Source organism: Salmo trutta, chromosome 5 (genome assembly GCF_901001165.1).
Source record: "Salmo trutta chromosome 5, fSalTru1.1, whole genome shotgun sequence".
Taxonomy (NCBI): Eukaryota; Metazoa; Chordata; class Actinopteri; order Salmoniformes; family Salmonidae; genus Salmo; species Salmo trutta.
Genome location: NC_042961.1, coordinates 9,452,450 through 9,470,069, shown reverse-complemented (window position 1 = coordinate 9,470,069; position 17,620 = coordinate 9,452,450). Strand labels below are relative to the sequence as shown.

The window sequence follows — 17,620 nt, the reverse complement described above, 5'->3', positions numbered from 1 at the left end:
AGGCTTCCATGTCTGCTCCCTGGACCTCCTCAATGTCCACCTCTTGAACATCAGACTCTGAGGCCTCATCTTCACTGTCACTTTCCAACCTTGTTGAGGATGGCTTGTTGTCAGGCTCAAAAAGCCTCAAATTTGCCCGGATGGCCACCAACATTTCAACCCTTGTATTAGTCAGCCTGTTGTGTGCTTTGGTGTGTGTGTTTCCAAACAAGGACCAGAGGCGGCTGATGTTGGTGGGATTTGGAGGATGATGGAGGCAACAGGGGAAAGAGCCTCAGATCCACAAAGTCCCTTCCACCAGGTGGCTGATATGTTGGCACGACTGCCATATTGCATCTCCATCCCAAAGCCTTTGCTTGGAAGTGTACTTCACCAAACTGCTAAGAACCTTGCCCTCATCCAGGCCAAGGTGGCGAGACATGGTAGTGATGACACCATAGGCCTTGTTGATCTCCGCACCGGACAGGATGCTCTTGCCAGCATACTTGGGGTCCAACACGTACGCTGTGGCGTGTATGGGCTTCAGGCAGAAGTCTTCATGCTTTTTGATGTATTTCAGAACTGCAGTTTCCTCTGCTTGGAGCAACAGTGAAGTGGGCAGGGCAGTACGGATTCCTTCTCTTACATCTGCAAGCAGAGTCTGTACATCAGACAGGATGGCATTGTCTCCCTCAATCCGTGCAATGGCTACTGCTATAGGTTTCAGGAGTTTCAGGCTGCTTACCACTCTCTCCCAAAATACATCATCCAGGAGGATCCTCTTGATGAGGCTGTCCATATTGGCAGACAGTGATATGGCTATTGCTTGGAGAGACTCCTTCCCCTCCAGGAGACTGTCAAACATGATGATGACACCACCCCAACGGGTGTTGCTGGGCAGCTTCAATGTGGTGCTCTTATTCTTCTCACTTTGCTTGGTGAGATAGATTGCTGCTATAACTTCATGGCCCTTCACATACCTAACCATTTCCTTGGCTCGCTTGTTGAGTGTATCCATTGTTTTCAGTGCCATGATGTCCTTGATGAGCAGATTCAATGCATGAGCAGCACAGCCAATGGGTGTGATGAGAGGGTAGGACTCCTCCACTTTAGACCAAGCAGCCTTCATGTTCGCAGAATTGTCTGTCACCAGTGCAAATACCTCCTGTGGTCAAAGGTCATTGATGACTGCCTTCAGCTCATCTGCAATGTAGAGACCGGTGTGTCTACTGTCCCTTGTGTCTGTGCTCTTGTAGAATACTGGTTGAGGGGTGGAGATGTAGTTAATTATTCCTTGCCCACGAACATTTGACCACCCATCAGAGATGATTGCAATACAGTCTGCTTTCTCTATGATTTGCTTGACCTTCACATGGACTCTGTTGAACTCTGCATCCAGCAAATGAGTATATAAAGCATGTCTGGTTGTAGGGGTGTATGCTGGGCAAAGAACATTCAGAAATCTCTTCCAATACACATTTCCTGTGAGCATCAGAGGTGAACCAGTTGCATAAACAGCTCAAGCAAGACATTCATCAGCATTGCTCTGACTACGTTCCTCCATTGAGTCAAAAAATCTTCTGATTCCAGGAGGACCGTGAGCTGTTGCTATCGATAAGGTGTCGGATTCATCATTTTCACCTTGAATAGAAGTAGAGGGACTTTTGTTGTCAGAGGTTGCTTGTTGTGAGCGCGGAGGGAACTTTATGCACGTGGCCAGATGATTCTGCATCTTTGTTGCATTCTTCACATATGATTTGGCACAATATTTGCAAATGTACACAGCTTTTCCTTCTACATTAGCTGCAGTGAAATGTCTCCACACATCAGATAGTGCCCGTGGCATTTTCCTGTAAAGATTAGGGAAAAATGAGTAAATAAAAACCAAATACAATTCCATGTATAGATAAATAGTTAAGCAGTTAGATTAAACAACTCCTTTGTAAGATACATTTTTTTAAATGAAACATATGGAAACAGGTGAATTAACTCTCCTCAGTTAGCAGGCTCAATCAAGCTAAAACCCCCATGGTAGCAAAAACTAACTAGCAGAAATTGTTAATAAGTTAGAAATGATTTAAATACACTTTGCTGTAGGCTACTATTTATTAGTTAACAAAAAATCATGTACTGTATGTCATATAACATATTTTCAACCCACCCAGTATTGTAATCAAAACTTACCAGAAAGCATGTAGTCTTTGGCTCAGACAGTGTAGTGGTGTGGGCTCAATAGCATCTCATTAGTGTGCAAGATCTTGAGAATCAGCTGTACATGTGATGGAAGAGTGTACTGTACATGTGATGGAAGAATGCACTGTGCATGCAGAGGGTTGCAATGCCATTGAATTGGGGATTGTTTAACCAAAATATGCCACAAGACCTAGAATTGCCTTATGTGTATCTCACAAAAAAAGGTTCACTGTTATCTTATAACGTTTTTGATGAATTTAAGCAAAATTCCCAAAATTCCAGGGCTCAACTTCCCATGGAAAATTTCCGGAAGAAATCTGGAAGTTTACCAGAAAGTTTCTGACCCTTTGCAACCCTAATTGCGGGTCCCTCAGATCAGAGGACATATCGATTTTTCCAGTCAGGATATAGATACCGGTATTTCCCCTTCACAGCTAAGTGACAGACTGTGACTCCTACGGACCAACACACCGCAAACTGACAGCCATACTACATTAAGCCAAAGAGAGCTCAGCTAACATATTCTTACTTATGCTAACAAACTGCCATATCCTGCTGCCTCATTCATGTCAACAAATCCCCCTGTATTCATATGAGGGAAAGAAATGAGGTCTAACGAGTTTAATTGTGACTGTGGAGTCAGTGGTCTGAGTCAGCAGTAATATTTGGCAGAAGATACCGTGAACCATCAGATCCTCCTCTCCACCCTCTCTGAGCTGGGCATCTCCGGCGCGGCCCACGCTTGGATTGCGTCCTACCTGACAGGTCGCTCCTACCAGGTGGCGTGGCGAGAATCTGTCTCCGCACCACGTGCTCTCACCACTGGTGTCCCCCAGGGCTCTGTTCTAGGCCCTCTCCTATTCTCACTATACACCAAGTCACTTGGCTCGGTCATATCCTCACATGGTCTCTCCTATCATTGCTACACAGACGACACACAATTAATCTTCTCCTTTCCCCCTTCTGATAACCAGGTGGCGAATCGCATCTCTGCATGTCTGGCAGACATATCAGTGTGGATGACGGCTCACCACCTCAAGCTGAACCTCGGCAAGACGGAGCTGCTCCTCCTCCCGGGGAAGGACTGCCCGTTCCATGATCTCACCATCACGGTTGACAACTTCCTTGTGTCCTCCTCCCAGAGTGCTAAGAACCTTGGCGTGACCCTGGACAACACCCTGTCGTTCTCCACTAACATCAAGGCGGTGACCCAATCCTGTAGGTTCATGCTCTACAACATTCGCAGAGTACGACCCTGCCTCACACAGGAAGCGGCGCAGGTCCTAGTCCAGGCACTTGTCATCTCCCGTCTGGATTACTGCAACTCGCTGTTGGCTGGGCTCCCTGCCTGTGCCATTAAACCCCTACAACTCATCCAGAACGCCGCAGCCCATCTGGTGTTCAACCTTCCCAAGTTCTCTCACGTCACCCCGCTCCTCCGCACACTCCACTGGCTTCCAGTTGAAGCTCGCATCCGCTACAAGACCATGGTGCTTGCCTACGGAGCTGTGAGGGGAATGGCACCTCCGTACCTACAGGCTCTGATCAGGCCCTACACCCAAACAAGGGCACTGCGTTCATCCACCTCTGGCCTGCTCGCCTCCCTACCTCTGAGGAAGCACAGTTCCCGCTCAGCCCAGTCAAAACTGTTCGCTGCTCTGGCACCCCAATGGTGGAACAAGCTCCCTCACAACGCCAGGACAGCGGAGTCAATCACCACCTTCCGGAGACACCTGAAACCCCACCTCTTTAAGGAATACCTGGGATAGGATAAAGTAATCCTTCTAACCCCCCCCCCCCCCCTAAAAGATTTAGATGCACTATTGTAAAGTGGTTGTTCCACTGGATATCTTAAGGTGAATGCACCAATTTGTAAGTCGCTCTGGATAAGAGCGTCTGCTAAATGACTTAAATGTAAAATGGAAATGGAAATGGAAATGGAACAGGGGGGAACTGGTAATGGCAACGTAGGGCTTGATCTGTTCCCGCTCTAATAGGCCATGGCCTCAGGGGTCCAAGTCAGTCACAGGTTTCCCTATGAGGAGGCTCATCCATCTCTCTGCTGTACAGAGACATCCCTCTCCCTACAGTACAGTCGTGGCCAAAAGTTGAGAACGACACAAATATTAATTTCCACCAAGTTTGCTGCTTCAGTGTCTTTAGATATTTTTGTCAGATGTTACAATGGAATACTGAAGTATAATTACAAGCATTTCATAAGTGTCAAAGGCTTTTATTGACAACTACATGAAGTTGATGCAAAGAGTCAATATTTGCAGTGTTGACCCTTCTTTTTCAAGACCTCTGCAATCCGCCCTGGCATGCTGTCAATTAACTTCTGGGCCACATCCTGACTGATGGCAGCCCATTCTTGCATAATCAATGCTTGGAGTTTGGCAGAATTTGTGGATTTTTGTTTGTCCACCCGCCTCTTGAGGATTGACCACAAGTTCTCAATGAGATTAAGGTCCGGGGAGTTTCCTGGCCACGGACCCAAAATATTGATGTTTTGTTCCCCGAGCCACTTAGTTAACACTTTTGCCTTATGGCAAGGTGCTCCATCATGCTGGAAAAGGCATTGTCCGTCACAAAACTGTTCCTGGATGGTTGGGAGAAGTTGCTCTCGGAGGATGTGTTGGTACCATTCTTTATTCATGGCTGTGTTCTTAGGCAAAACTGTGAGTGAGCCCACTCCCTTGGCTGAGAAGCAACCCCACACATGAATGGTCTCAGGATGCTTTACTGTTGGCATGACACAGGACTGATGGTAGTGCTCACCTTGTCTTCTCCGGACAAGCTTTTTTCCGGATGCCCCAAACAAATCGGAAAGGGGATTCATCAGAGAAAATGACTTTACCCCAGTCCTCAGCAGTCCAATCCCTGTACCTTTTGCAGAATATCAGTCTGTCCCTGATGTTTTCCTGGAGAGAAGTGGCTTCTTTGCTGCCCTTCTTGACACCAGGCCATCCTCCCAGTCTTCGCCTCACTGTGCGTGCAGATGCACTCACACCTGCCTGCTGCCATTCCTGAGCAAACTCTGTACTGGTGGTGCCCCTATCCTGCAGCTGAATCAACTTTAGGAGACAGTCCTGGCGCTTGCTGGACTTTCTTTGGGCGCCTTGAAGCCTTCTTCACAACAATTGACCCGCTCTCCTTGAAGTTCTTGATGATCCGATAAATGGTTGATTTAGGTGCAATCTTACTGGCAGCAATATCCTTGCCTGTGAAGCCCTTTTTGTGCAAAGCAATGATGACGGCACGTGTTTCCTTGCAGGTAACCATGGTTGACAGAGGAAGAGCAATGATTCCAAGCACCACCCTCCTTTTGAAGCTTCCAGTCTTTTATTCGAACTCAACCCGCATAACAGAGTGATCTCCAGCCTGTGTTAACGAGAGTCACTGACATGATGTCAGCTGGTCCTTTTGTGGCAGGGCTGAAATGCAGTGGAAATGTTGTTTTTAGGATTCAGTTCATTTGCATGGCAAAGAGGGACTTTGCAATTAATTGCAATTCATCTGATCACTCTTCATAACATTCTGGAGTATATGCAAATTGCCATCATACAAACTGAGGCAGCAGACTTTGTGAAAATTAATATTTGTGTCATTCTCAAAACTTTTGGCCACGACTGTATATCATCCCTCTACCTACAGTATATCATCCCTCCATCTCCATTCCACTCCCTCTCTCTCTATACAGTTTTCCCCCCATCCCTCCATTTCTCTCTCTATACAGTTTTCCCCCCATCCCTCAATTTCTCTCTCTATATACAGTTTCCCCCATCCCTCCATTTCTCTCTCTATATACAGTTTCCCCCCCATCCCTCCATTTCTCTCTCTATATACAGTTTCCCCCCATCCCTCCATTTCTCTCTCTATATACAGTTTCCCCCCATCCCTCCATTCCTCTCCCTCTATACAGTTTCCCCCCATCCCTCCATTCCTCTCCCTCTATACAGTTTTCCCCCCATCCCTCCATTTCTCTCTCTATATACAGTTTCCCCCCCATCCCTCCATTCCTCTCCCTCTATACAGTTTTCCCCCCATCCCTCCATTTCTCTCTCTATATACAGTTTCCCCCATCCCTCCATTTCTCTCTCTATATACAGTTTCCCCCCCATCCCTCCATTCCTCTCTCTCTATACAGTTTTTCCTCCATCCCTCCATTCCTCTCTCTCTAGAGCCTTAGATGTGCTGGTGAGGTCTAACAGGTTGTGTGGTTGAAGACCATCCAGTTCAAATAACAACCAACATAAGACCAGAATAACAACAGAAACAGCCAATGAGGCGAAGACGGCTTCACAGACACAAATTAACAAACAGTTACTGACATCCATCAAACTTAGACACTCAAAAGAACCACGAAAGAGACAAGGCAAACTGAAAGAGGACATTCAAGCGTTAAGAAGAAGAGAGACGACCCAGAAGAAGAAATGGAGAGATGTGGGAAAATACCAGATTAGATCTCGCCGTGTAGTACAGCTCTTCTGCACAGTCCAAAAAAGGGTCAGAGTCGGGCTGTTCAACAGGCAGAGTGAGAAAGACCCATTAATTCAAAGTTAATGCCATCCAATCAGAGAAAGGGATTAAAGCAGGGGAGAGGATGGATAAGAGAGGTAGGGAGTGAGGGATGAGAGTGAGGGGAGAGAAGAGGGGTGGCCATGCATGCCGTATGAACCCTGCACTGAAACCTCAGCCAGGGGCGCATTCAGACAAATTTAGGAGAAAAAAGGACAGGGAATATGCTAAACTGGGACATTGATAATACGGAAGACTTGAGATCAGAAATGCATTAATTGGGATTTAAACTTTAGCAGAGTCTCAGCTAATTGGGCCTATCTATGTTTTTTCCCCCCCTGTTACGGCACCAACACACAGGGTTCAGCCACAGTGGTATTAGGGGGACACTGCAGGACCAGGCTACTCACCAGCTCATGATGGGGCTCTGTCTCCTTCCTCAACGGGGGGTCAAACTTCACCTGGCCAACTAGATAGAGAGAGAGAGAGAGATAGAGAGAGAGCGATAGAGAGCAAGAGAGAGAGACAGAAATAGAGAGAAATAGAGAGAGAGAGAGAGAGAGAGAGAGAGCGAGAGAGAGAAGTTTAACTGCACAGCCGCAGGTAGAGCTAGATGAGTGAGTGTGTTGAGGTACTTTAACAGAGGAGTGTGTGTGTGTGTGTGTGTGTGTGTGTGTGTGTGTGTGTGTGTGTGTGTGTGTGTGTGTGTGTGTTCCTTCACTGCATTGTTTGAGGAGCCGTTCATCTGTGGAAGCTGAAAAGAGTAGATTATACTCATGCCAACGTTAATCCTGACAGACAGAGGTTCACTAAACTGTGATTACCATGAACTCACAAAGAAATGAATCTGTCAGTCAATCCACACCACAGAAAAGCACACTGCCAATAACCACAGACTGTGATAAAACTGAATCCACCACAGCCGCACAGAGTCAGCCTAGTCCTGGACTAAAAAGCACATTCAATGGTGATTCTCCACTAAGCATGCTTTGTAGTCCATGAGTCGGCTCAATCTGGGTCCGGGAAACTGGTCCAGTCACACAGACACTTACAGGTGATCTCAGACAGCGTCTTCCCTTCCCTGGTGCTCCTGCTGGTGGAGCGAATCCGATGGGGAACAGACACTGGAGACTGTCAGGAAGAAAACAGAATAGAAGACCTAAATATCGAAGACACATACATAACACATACAGTTGAAGTCGGAAGTTTACATACACTTAGGTTGGAGTCATTAAAACTTGTTTTTCAACCACTCCACACATTTCTTGTCAACAAACTATAGTTTTGGAAAGTCTGTAAGGACATCTACTTTGTGCATGACACAAGTCATTTTTCCAACAATTGTTTACAGACAGATTATTTCACTTATAATTCACTGTATCACAATTCCAGTAGGTCAGAAGTTTACATACACTAAGTTGACCGGGCCAGTAAACAGCTTGGAAAATTCCAGAAAATGATGTCATGGCTTTAGAAGCTTCTGATAGGCTAATTGACATCATCTGAGCCAATTGGAGGTGTACTTGTGGATGTATTTCAAGGCCTACCTTTAAACTCAGTGTCTCTAATTTACATAATGGAAAATCAAAAGAAATCAGCCAAGACCTCAGGAAAAAATTGTAGACCTCCACAAGTCTGGTTCATCCTTGGGAGCAATTTCCAAACACCTGAAGGTACCACGTTCATCTGTACAAACAATAGTACGCAAGTATAACACAATGGGACCACGCAGCTGTCATACCGCTCAGGAAGGAGACGCGTTCTGTCTCCTAGAGATGAACGTACTTTGGTGCGAAAAGTGCAAATCAATCCCAGAACAGCAGCAAAAGGACCTTGTGAAGATGCTGGAGGAAACAAGTACAAAAGTATCTATATCCACAGTAAAACGAGTCCTATATCGACAGAACCTGAAAGGCCGCTTAGCAAGGAAGAAGCCACTGCTCCAAAACCGCCATAAAAAAGCCAGACTACGGTTTGCAACTGCACATGGGGACAAAGATCATACATTTTGGAGAAATGTCCTCTGGTCTGATGAAACAAAAATAGAACTGTTTGCACTTCACAAAATAGATGGCTTCATGAGGAAGGAAAATTATGTGGATATATTGAAGCACCATCAAGACATCAGTCAGAAAGTTAAAGCTTGGTCGCAAATGGGTCTTCCAAATGGACAATGACCCCAAGCATACTTCCAAAGTTGTGGCAAAATGGCTTAAGGACAACAAAATCAAGGTACTGGAGTGGCCATCACAAAACCCTGACCTCAGTCCAATAGAAAATATGTGGGCAGAGCTGAAAAAGTGTGTGCGAGCAAAGAGGCCTACAAACCTGACTCAGTTACACCAGCTCTGTCAGGAGGAATGGGCCAAAATTCACCCAACTTATTGTGAGAAGCTTGTGGAAGGCTACCCGAAACATTTGACCCAAGTTAAACAATTTAAAGGCAATGCCACCAAATACTAATTGAGTGTATGTAAACTTCTGACCCACTGGGAATGTGATGAAAGAAATCAAATCTGAAATAAATCATTCTCTACTATTATTCTGACATTTCACATTCTTAAAATAAAAGTGGTGATCCTAACTGACCTAAGACAGGGAATTTTTTACTCTGATTAAATGTCAGGAATTGTGAAAAACTGAGTTTAAATGTATTTGGCTAAGGTGTATGTAAACTTCCGACTTCAACTGTACATACACACATCATCACGCACACATAACCCAACTCATAATGCTTAAAATTACAATAATGCTCAAATTAGTGTCATTCCTCAGTCCAATAACTGTACAGTAGTACTATTAAATCCTGTGCAAACTTCATCATCTAACAAAAACATAATTCAACCTCTCTCTGATGGAAAAGGACAGTGCTGAGCATCCAAGAGAATTTACTGTCACTAAGATGTGTATATTTGAAGGGACTGAAATTGTTCTGATCTCTGACCTATGAGTCAGGGAAAATTAGAACAATGGCCCAGTCAGTCACAACAACGTCTCCGCCTACACGGCAGCAACAGAACACAGCAAAGACAGACCACACTGCAAACAGGCAATTAAACCATGGCAACGCAAGGCAGCAGGAGATGTCTCAACAAAAACAAAAGATGCAGATCAAGGAGCTCAAATTCACACGTCATCCATTGACTTAAGTGGAAGTTTCCTTTACCAGTCTTCTTGTGAGACCAAACACATACTGATATATACACACTACATACAGATAGAACCCTGCAGCTCGACCTCACCTCAGCATACCTAACAAGTTCTAGTTACTATATGTATGTTCATGCACTACACACACCCTTGGCCTAGCACATAGCCAGACAAATCACAAGCCTGTTAAGATTAGCTTTAACAAACCGATGTACAAAAACAATAGAAGGCATGTTTGAGCTGGGAGTAACTTATTCTCAGTTTAACTGCATGTAGCCAGCAGCACACCACCCTGTGCCAGCAGCACACCACCCTGCGCCAGCAGCACACCACCCTGCATCCCCCTGCTGGCTTGCTTCTGAAGCTAAGCAGGGTTGGTCCTAGTCAGTCCCTGGATGGGAGACCAGACGCTGCTGGAAGTGGTGTTGGAGGGCCAGTAGGAGGCACTCTTTCCCCAGGGCAGTGATTGGGGACATTTCCCTGTGTAGGGTGCTCTCTTTCGGATGGGATGTTAAACGGGTGTCCTGACTCTCTGTGGTCACTAAAGATCCCATGGCACTTATTGTAAGAGTAGGGGTGTTAACCCTGGTGTCTTGGCTAAATTCCCCAATCTAGCCCTCATACTGTCACCAGTTTACAATTGGGTCATTACTATTCCCCAGGCTGTTGCTGTAAATGAGAATGTGCTCTCTGTCAACTTACCTGGTAAAATGTTTAAAAGCCTATTCACGCCTAAAACACAATCTTCAAAATCCCACATGCAGATAGATTGAACAAAGTAACACAAACTCCATGAGCAGCGTTCATTGACAAGGTCCAGTCTATCTGACCACACACAGATTGGTGTTAGTTAGTGCTCTGTTACTGCAGGTACTGATCACCAAGGTACTGGTGCAGTTCTAATGCAGGCCACACTGATACCTTCTTGCGGATGGCAAAGCGAGGAGCTCGCCGAGCACCAGGGGTGATGGGAAGGAAGCGGCCCCTATACTTAAACTGAGGAAGGAGCAGAGAGAGGGATAATGGAGGAGAGAGAAAATATGTAGAACTCGGACAGTAAAGAGATCAGAACGATGGTAAGACCAATGAGGACAGGTGTCAGTCTTCATCCAGTCATTTGATTGGATAAAACTGGAGCTGTAAAGGCTGGGGTGGTGACTGTACCTCTGGTTCAGGGTCGTCATCATCAAAGTCATTGTATGTGGTGTGGTCTGGGTTGTTGGCTTTGTCCAGCAGCTCGATGGCCAGGGTTCGACTGAGAGGCTGTGACACAAATGGGTGCTGTGGACACAGGAAGAGGATTGTGAGGTCACAGCCTACAGGATGGCCATTGCATTTACACTTCTCTAAACTGGTAATCAATGATTGGCTGGTTAACATGTTTTCTTGACAGACACTGAAATCTAGTGTTTCCATTTAGACCGGGGGTACCTGTAATAGTTTCTCTGCTGTTGGCCTCTTCTTGGGACTTTTCGTCAGGGACAATTTGACAAAATGATGGAAATTATTTCCCCTTTTATATGAGGAGACAGAACAAACAGATACATGTTAGAACATTTATGATTTTAATATGAATTTAAAAATCAGGGGTTGGAACCTAAATTATTTTCACATTTTTTCATTCTGAACAGAATCATAATTTTTGGGGGTTCCGTTCCACTGTTCCGACCAGCAAAATAAAGTTGGAACCCCAAAAAGTTACGGTTTATATTGTTCCCTTTGTAACCTGTGAAATCTAACAGTTTACATTTAGTTCATTAAATGACTTCACCAATCAGCATGGTTAGAGCAGGCAAGCTGGTTGATAACATGTGTGATGGACAGACAAGTGTAGTCTTTGGCGCAAAGAAGCGGCTGGAATTTAGCAGGTGGGGAGAGAGCAAGAGGTTTGAGGAGGAGGCTTGAAGCGCTGGGAATTAGAGATTGATATGGGAGTGAAAATGTATTAATATGTGGGCAATGCTTGTCCCGTCATTTTTTCCCCTTGTACTGTCCTGATCCCGCAACAGTTCTATAACCCCAGAACTTTCCTGTCCCGTCCCAATAAAAATCACTCCCGTCCCGTGCTCATTTGTGGACGCAGAATTAGGAAGTATTGAAAATAATTTCAGTAATGCAATATGCGACTGTGATGTGGTTGTCTTACCTATTTCAGTTAAATGCACTGACTGTAGGCCTAAGTCTCTCTGGATAAGAGCATATTCTAAATGACCTAAATGTATATCGATTAAGGCTGGAGGATGAGGACAGAGAGCCCAGCAGGATGGTCTGCACATAACAGCACCGGCATAAATCTGTAGCCTCCAGCTGAGCACTGCCCACATATGAACATTTACAACCCATTAACATTTACAACATGAACATTGAAAAAACCTGAGCGGCAGTATTGCATAAGTCCATCTATTTTTATTTCCCTCTTCACCGCAGATGGCACGGGTTTAGTTAAATACACGAAGAATTGGGCTTGATGGTAAAGTGAGTAGAGCAGGTATACTGCTTTAGGCCGCTTGTCCAACCCTCCAGTTGATAGCCTATTTGTTTAAACACCAGCATTTCTTACAAGCCATGTATTACTGTAGCAAGGTGCGAGAGTGAGCCGACAGAAGGGGGAAATTTACAATTTATTTTGTATTTATTTTTATTAAGTAAACTATATATTAGGCCTAGCCTACACAGTTGGTGTTTTTACAAAATGCTCCACACATGACATATTTACGCCCAAAAAAACTCAGTTTATAACTATTCCTGTACTGCCCGTTCCTGTAGACTGTTGATCCTGTCCCGAACTTCACAGAACTTCACTCCAATTCCTGACAGAATCCCGCGGGACCCTCCGGAGTCCTGTTCCTGTGTCATACTCTACTTGGCATCTTAAGACATGCATTATCTGAATTAGAGTCACAGATTTATACTTGTGGCTTCTATGGAGGAACTTTGAATGTCCTTTGAGCTAGCTAGCTAACAAGATTGTGTGTGCAGAGTGGCACCAAAATTAATAAAACATCTTGCCTTCTTGTAGTTAATAAATAACATGAAACGTGATAACTAGGCCTATAGCAGGGCTCTCCAACCCAGTTCCTGGAGCGCTACCCTGTAGGTTTTCAATCCAACCCCAGTTGTAACTAACCTGGTTCAGCTTATCAACCAGCTAATTATTAGAATCAGGTGTGCTAGATTAGGGTTGGAGTGAAAATCTACAGGACGGTAGCTCTCCAGGAACAGGGTTGGAGAGCCCTGGCCTATAATAGCCTTAAATAGCATTGAAAAAGTTAATTAATTCTTCTCTAGTTAAAAGTCACGATTGCAATGTCAGTACAGTAGCCTACGCTTCAGATGGGGGAAGGGGCTACAGTAGCCTACCGCTTCAGAGGGGGGAGGGGCTACAGTAGCCTACGCTTCAGAGGGGGGAGGGGCTACAGTAGCCTACGCTTCAGAGGGGGGAGGGGCTACAGTAGCCTACGCTTCAGAGGGGGGAGGGGCTACAGTAGCCTACGCTTCAGAGGGGGGAGGGGCTACAGTAGCCTACGCTTCAGAGGGGGGAGGGGCTACAGTAGCCTACGCTTCAGAGGGGGGAGGGGCTACAGTAGCCTACGCTTCAGAGGGGGGAGGGGCTACAGTAGCCTATGCTTCAGAGGGGGGAGGGGCTACAGTAGCCTATGCATCAGAGGGGGGAGGGGCTACAGTAGCCTATGCATCAGAGGGGGGAGGGGCTACAGTAACCTATGCTTCAGAGGGGGGAGGGGCTACAGTAGCCTAAACATGCACATACACTGACAAACATTTTCAGCTTGCAGGCAGACACTGGAATATGTTTGAGTGACAGAGAGGACTTTGCATAGGCGCTTTGTTGCATTTTTTTGTGGGACTAGAAAAAATGCCTGGAACGTAAAAGAACGTTCCCGTGTGTCTCAGTTGGTAGAGCTTGGGGTTGTGGGTTCGATTCCCATGGGGGACCAGTACGGGGGGAAAAAAGCATGAAAATGTATGCACGCACTACGATAAGTCGCTATGGATGAGCTTCTGCTAAATGACTAAAATGTAAACGAACCAGTTCCCAGCATTTTAAATAATGGTTCCATTCCAGTACTGATCACTTTCATTCCAGGTTCCGTTCCTTGAAAATGTTTGTTCTTTTCCGGTTTTCAGTTCTGTTCCCTGAACAGTTTCCAATCCCTGCTATTCACAGAGGAGAACATGAACCCTTACCACTTCACTTTGTCTTTCAATTTGGGCGGCTGGAAATTACTCTTTGTCATCAAGAAAAGGGCCCTGGAAAGTAAGAAAACAGACTTGGTTTGTAGAACAAAAAGTACAAGAAATATCCAGCATTACATCACATTGTCAAGGCTTCATTCACACATCCCCCAGCACACATTCTACCTCATGGGGTGCAGGTCAAACATAGGAGGCTGCAGCTCGGCCAGCTCAATGGCAGTGATGCCCACGGCCCAGATATCACACAACTGGTTGTAGCCTCCCTTCCTCTCCACTGCTGCCACCTCTGGAGCCATCCTGAGAGGAGGGAGAGGGAAAAAAGAATAAATAAAAGAGTACTTAACATCAGTCATGAACCAATTAATCATTGTGAGTCAATCAATTCCAGCCATAACACTAATCATAACACTGTCCAGAGCAATATGAATGGTCTGTCACATCCTTAGATCAATAAGTCAATTAACCACACCATCATGTCAGAGCCCATCCAGAGTGTGACACCCAGGGGAGTGACCAGGGGTGGAGCTCACCAGTATGGAGTTCCAATGAAGGACTTCCTCTTAGCCAGCGTGGCAGTGATCTGTGCTGATACACCAAAGTCAGCTAAGGAGAAAGAGGGAAAATGGAGAGAAAATGATCAAAAGATAATAAGTATTGTGAGATCTTATTCTAATACAGTAGGTAACTTAGGCGGCGTTTAGACAGGCTCTAGCCAGATCTGATTTGAAAAGATCTGATGTGATTGGCCAAAATACCAATTAGTGGCAAAAACCAATCTGAATTAGGCTGCCTGTGTGAACGCAGCCTAAGTAGTCAAGGTGAGGCTTTGGGAACTGATATCTGGTTGAAGGGAAAGCAATGGTTGTCCAAGACCTTACCTAATTTCACATAGCCGTTGTCTGTCAATAGAATATTTGCTCCCTATGAGAAAAAGTTACAGGGTCAGGCAAAAAATAACCACACCAAACAAGGTTTGAAAGTCAATCATCTCTACTTGAAAGCACGCGTATTGCCATCATTGACATGGCATTACCTTAATGTCTCTGTGCATTTTGCCTTTGTTGTGAAGATAGTACAAACCCTGTAAGGAAGGGAGAAAACAACATATCACTAATTCTTAGTCAATCTGACCCATAGATTCACACGTCAGCAGGGAAAAAACGTACCTGAAGGGTTTCCCGTGACATATACGCAATCTGAGACTCGGACAGAGGCCCAGTCACTGGAGAGGAGGGAGAAAGAGGGCAGAGTTTAAGAGCAAGGCAAAGTATCTGAAGCATTTCATACACAAGTTTGAGTTCAACACCAGATGTTTGACTTACGAGTGCTATTTACTGTGCTGGCTGGCTATGACAGCTTAAGTGGGAGAGTGGGAAGAGTGTGGATATTGATTGCAACAAGCTTTCATCTACTGTGCTTTATGGTCTGTTTTTAGATGAAAACACAGCTATTCTATTAGGGTGACTGTGAGCATGGGTGAATGCATAGGTCACCACAGTGAGTGACTTTGTGAATGTGGGAACGTGTGTGTGTGTGTGTCCTACCGTGATAAATATCCTGCAGAGATCCTCCTCCGCAATACTCCATGCTGATCCATAATTTATCTCTCCTGAAGGAGAAGAGAAGTGATACACTCACAGACCACAAGATAGCAAGACTTGTTGTCTGATTGGGACAGCATCAGTCTCGATTAGACCAAAGACGGACATTTTAGCTGTACTTTAAATTTTGCTCCATCCAAAACGACAACATAGTCAATGTCATGCCTGAAATAGCTGTATCATTTGAGTCCAACTTCAGAGAGTTGTAATACTGTCTATCCATACCGGATCGATCAGTATGTCAGTCTTACCGGAGATAGCTGCCGAAGTAGGCCACGATGTTGGAGTGTTTGCAGTCCTTCATCACAATGATCTCCTGCTGCACCACCTCAAAGTCCTCACCTGTTAATCAGTCAGTCAGTCATCCGATCAATTACATGTTCAGGCCACAAAGCATTAGCCTGGTGGCTGGATCATGTTCAGGCCACAAAGCATTAGCCTGGTGGCTGGATCATGTTCAGGCAATAAAGCATTAGCCTGGTGGTTAGATCATGTTCAGGCCATAAAGCATTAGCCTGGTGGCTGGATCATGTTCAGGCCATAAAGCATTAGCCTGGTGGCTAGATCTGTTTGTGCTTTAGCCACATCCACGTGACATGTTGTTGTCATGCCAAACAACAATAGAGAAGTTAGCTTAAGCATAAACAGACACGGCTACCAGGCCAACACAGCCAAGCATTCGTCGCAGGATACAGACACCAAGACATGAAATCATTTCAAATTCAAGCAGATGGTAAACATGATAGAACTTGTTTTGATCATCATTAGGCTGTGCGCTGGTGGAGGCTGTAGTGCCTACAGGAAATATATTGATGCAGAAATTGAAAGCAGCGCTAACTGCATCAAATCCAGCTATTTTAGAATGCCTTCAAACACTGGGACATGTCTAAAAGAGCTCAGGCTTATATGAAATGACAGCGCACCTCAGCATGGATAAAATAGCTAAAAGACAATCATTCCAGTGGCGTGCCAGCTTAAAAATATATCTTATTCAAATGTAAAAATGACTGTTTCAGTTGCTTCATCTATACTGTAAAAGTGAAATCAGTGAGACACTTGCATCCATCCACACTGGCAGATTGCTTTTGACAACATTAAGAATGGCTGTGGGTGAATGTTGTAGAGTTGGCTTCTGCATACATAGGCTTAGCATACATAGGCTTACATAGTCCATGGATCAAGATGACCTTTGCACTCTTTGAGCTCTGACACCGAGGTGAAGGTCTACCATCTGATGGATACCCTGGCTGTGGCTTTCAGGTTTTATCTGGGTGTCGAGCCCCTCAGATATGTGACTGTCGAAGCAAATTAGTGCCCTTCCTGACCCATAAAAGAAAATCTCTGTTACTATGGTAATGGGTCTGACCCAAGGCCCCAGCAGCTATATTGACAGAAAGTGTAGAAACATAATGGACAAAAAGGCATACAGCTTCAAATTGTTCACGTAAGCCTTAAAAACAAGTTATGCATAGAGAGGTTTATCCCTTTCCAGTCACTAAAACCTGCTATGAATTCATGTGGGTGAATGGCCAAATGATTAATCCTTGTATAACTACCGATATCCTGCTAGCGCCCTGAGCAGGGATAGAGCCACACAGCTTGCTAAGTGCTATCACTGTCCCATGGTAGGCTAGGCTATATCATCCAGCTACACCAGTGTTTACACCCGGACGCTGCAGCATGACAGCTTGATTCTGCGTCAAAGATGGCTCTGATGGGTGACAGTCCTCCTCACGCAGTGGCGTGTATTCATGGATGCCAAGGGAAGTCAGGGTTCCCCCAAAAAATAGACCAAAAAGAAAAAACCAAAAATGTATCTTTCGTCTCTGTGTTTCATAATTTTCCTTCAATTCGCAAGAGGCTGAATTGTATCTCACAGGAGAAAGCATCCGAGCAAGCGAAACAGCGCCCGTCTCCTTACGTGTACACCAACTACATCCGGAAAGTATTCAGACCCCTACACT

The 17,620-nt window shown here is 45.2% G+C and overlaps 1 protein-coding gene across 6 annotated transcripts in view; it reads right to left on the bottom strand.

The window, feature by feature from the left end:
• The window catches only part of LOC115193621 (mitogen-activated protein kinase kinase kinase kinase 3), a 72,033-nt gene that overhangs the window by 11,826 nt on the left and 42,587 nt on the right, over positions 1-17,620 (bottom strand). For 4 of the 6 annotated variants that reach the window (XM_029752441.1, XM_029752442.1, XM_029752444.1 and 1 more), the window contains exons 3-15: positions 15,908-15,998; positions 15,600-15,664; positions 15,222-15,277; positions 15,089-15,136; positions 14,934-14,976; positions 14,586-14,658; positions 14,221-14,352; positions 14,047-14,109; positions 11,272-11,353; positions 11,005-11,121; positions 10,762-10,836; positions 7,743-7,821; positions 7,101-7,159 (exon numbers count right to left, since the gene is read on the bottom strand). In XM_029752441.1, coding sequence (XP_029608301.1) covers positions 7,101-7,159; positions 7,743-7,821; positions 10,762-10,836; positions 11,005-11,121; positions 11,272-11,353; positions 14,047-14,109; positions 14,221-14,352; positions 14,586-14,658; positions 14,934-14,976; positions 15,089-15,136; positions 15,222-15,277; positions 15,600-15,664; positions 15,908-15,998 — 983 coding nt within the window. The remainder of the gene's footprint in view (positions 1-7,100; positions 7,160-7,742; positions 7,822-10,761; positions 10,837-11,004; positions 11,122-11,271; positions 11,354-14,046; positions 14,110-14,220; positions 14,353-14,585; positions 14,659-14,933; positions 14,977-15,088; positions 15,137-15,221; positions 15,278-15,599; positions 15,665-15,907; positions 15,999-17,620) is intronic. The other 2 variants (XM_029752443.1, XM_029752446.1) reach the window with 1 other exon arrangement.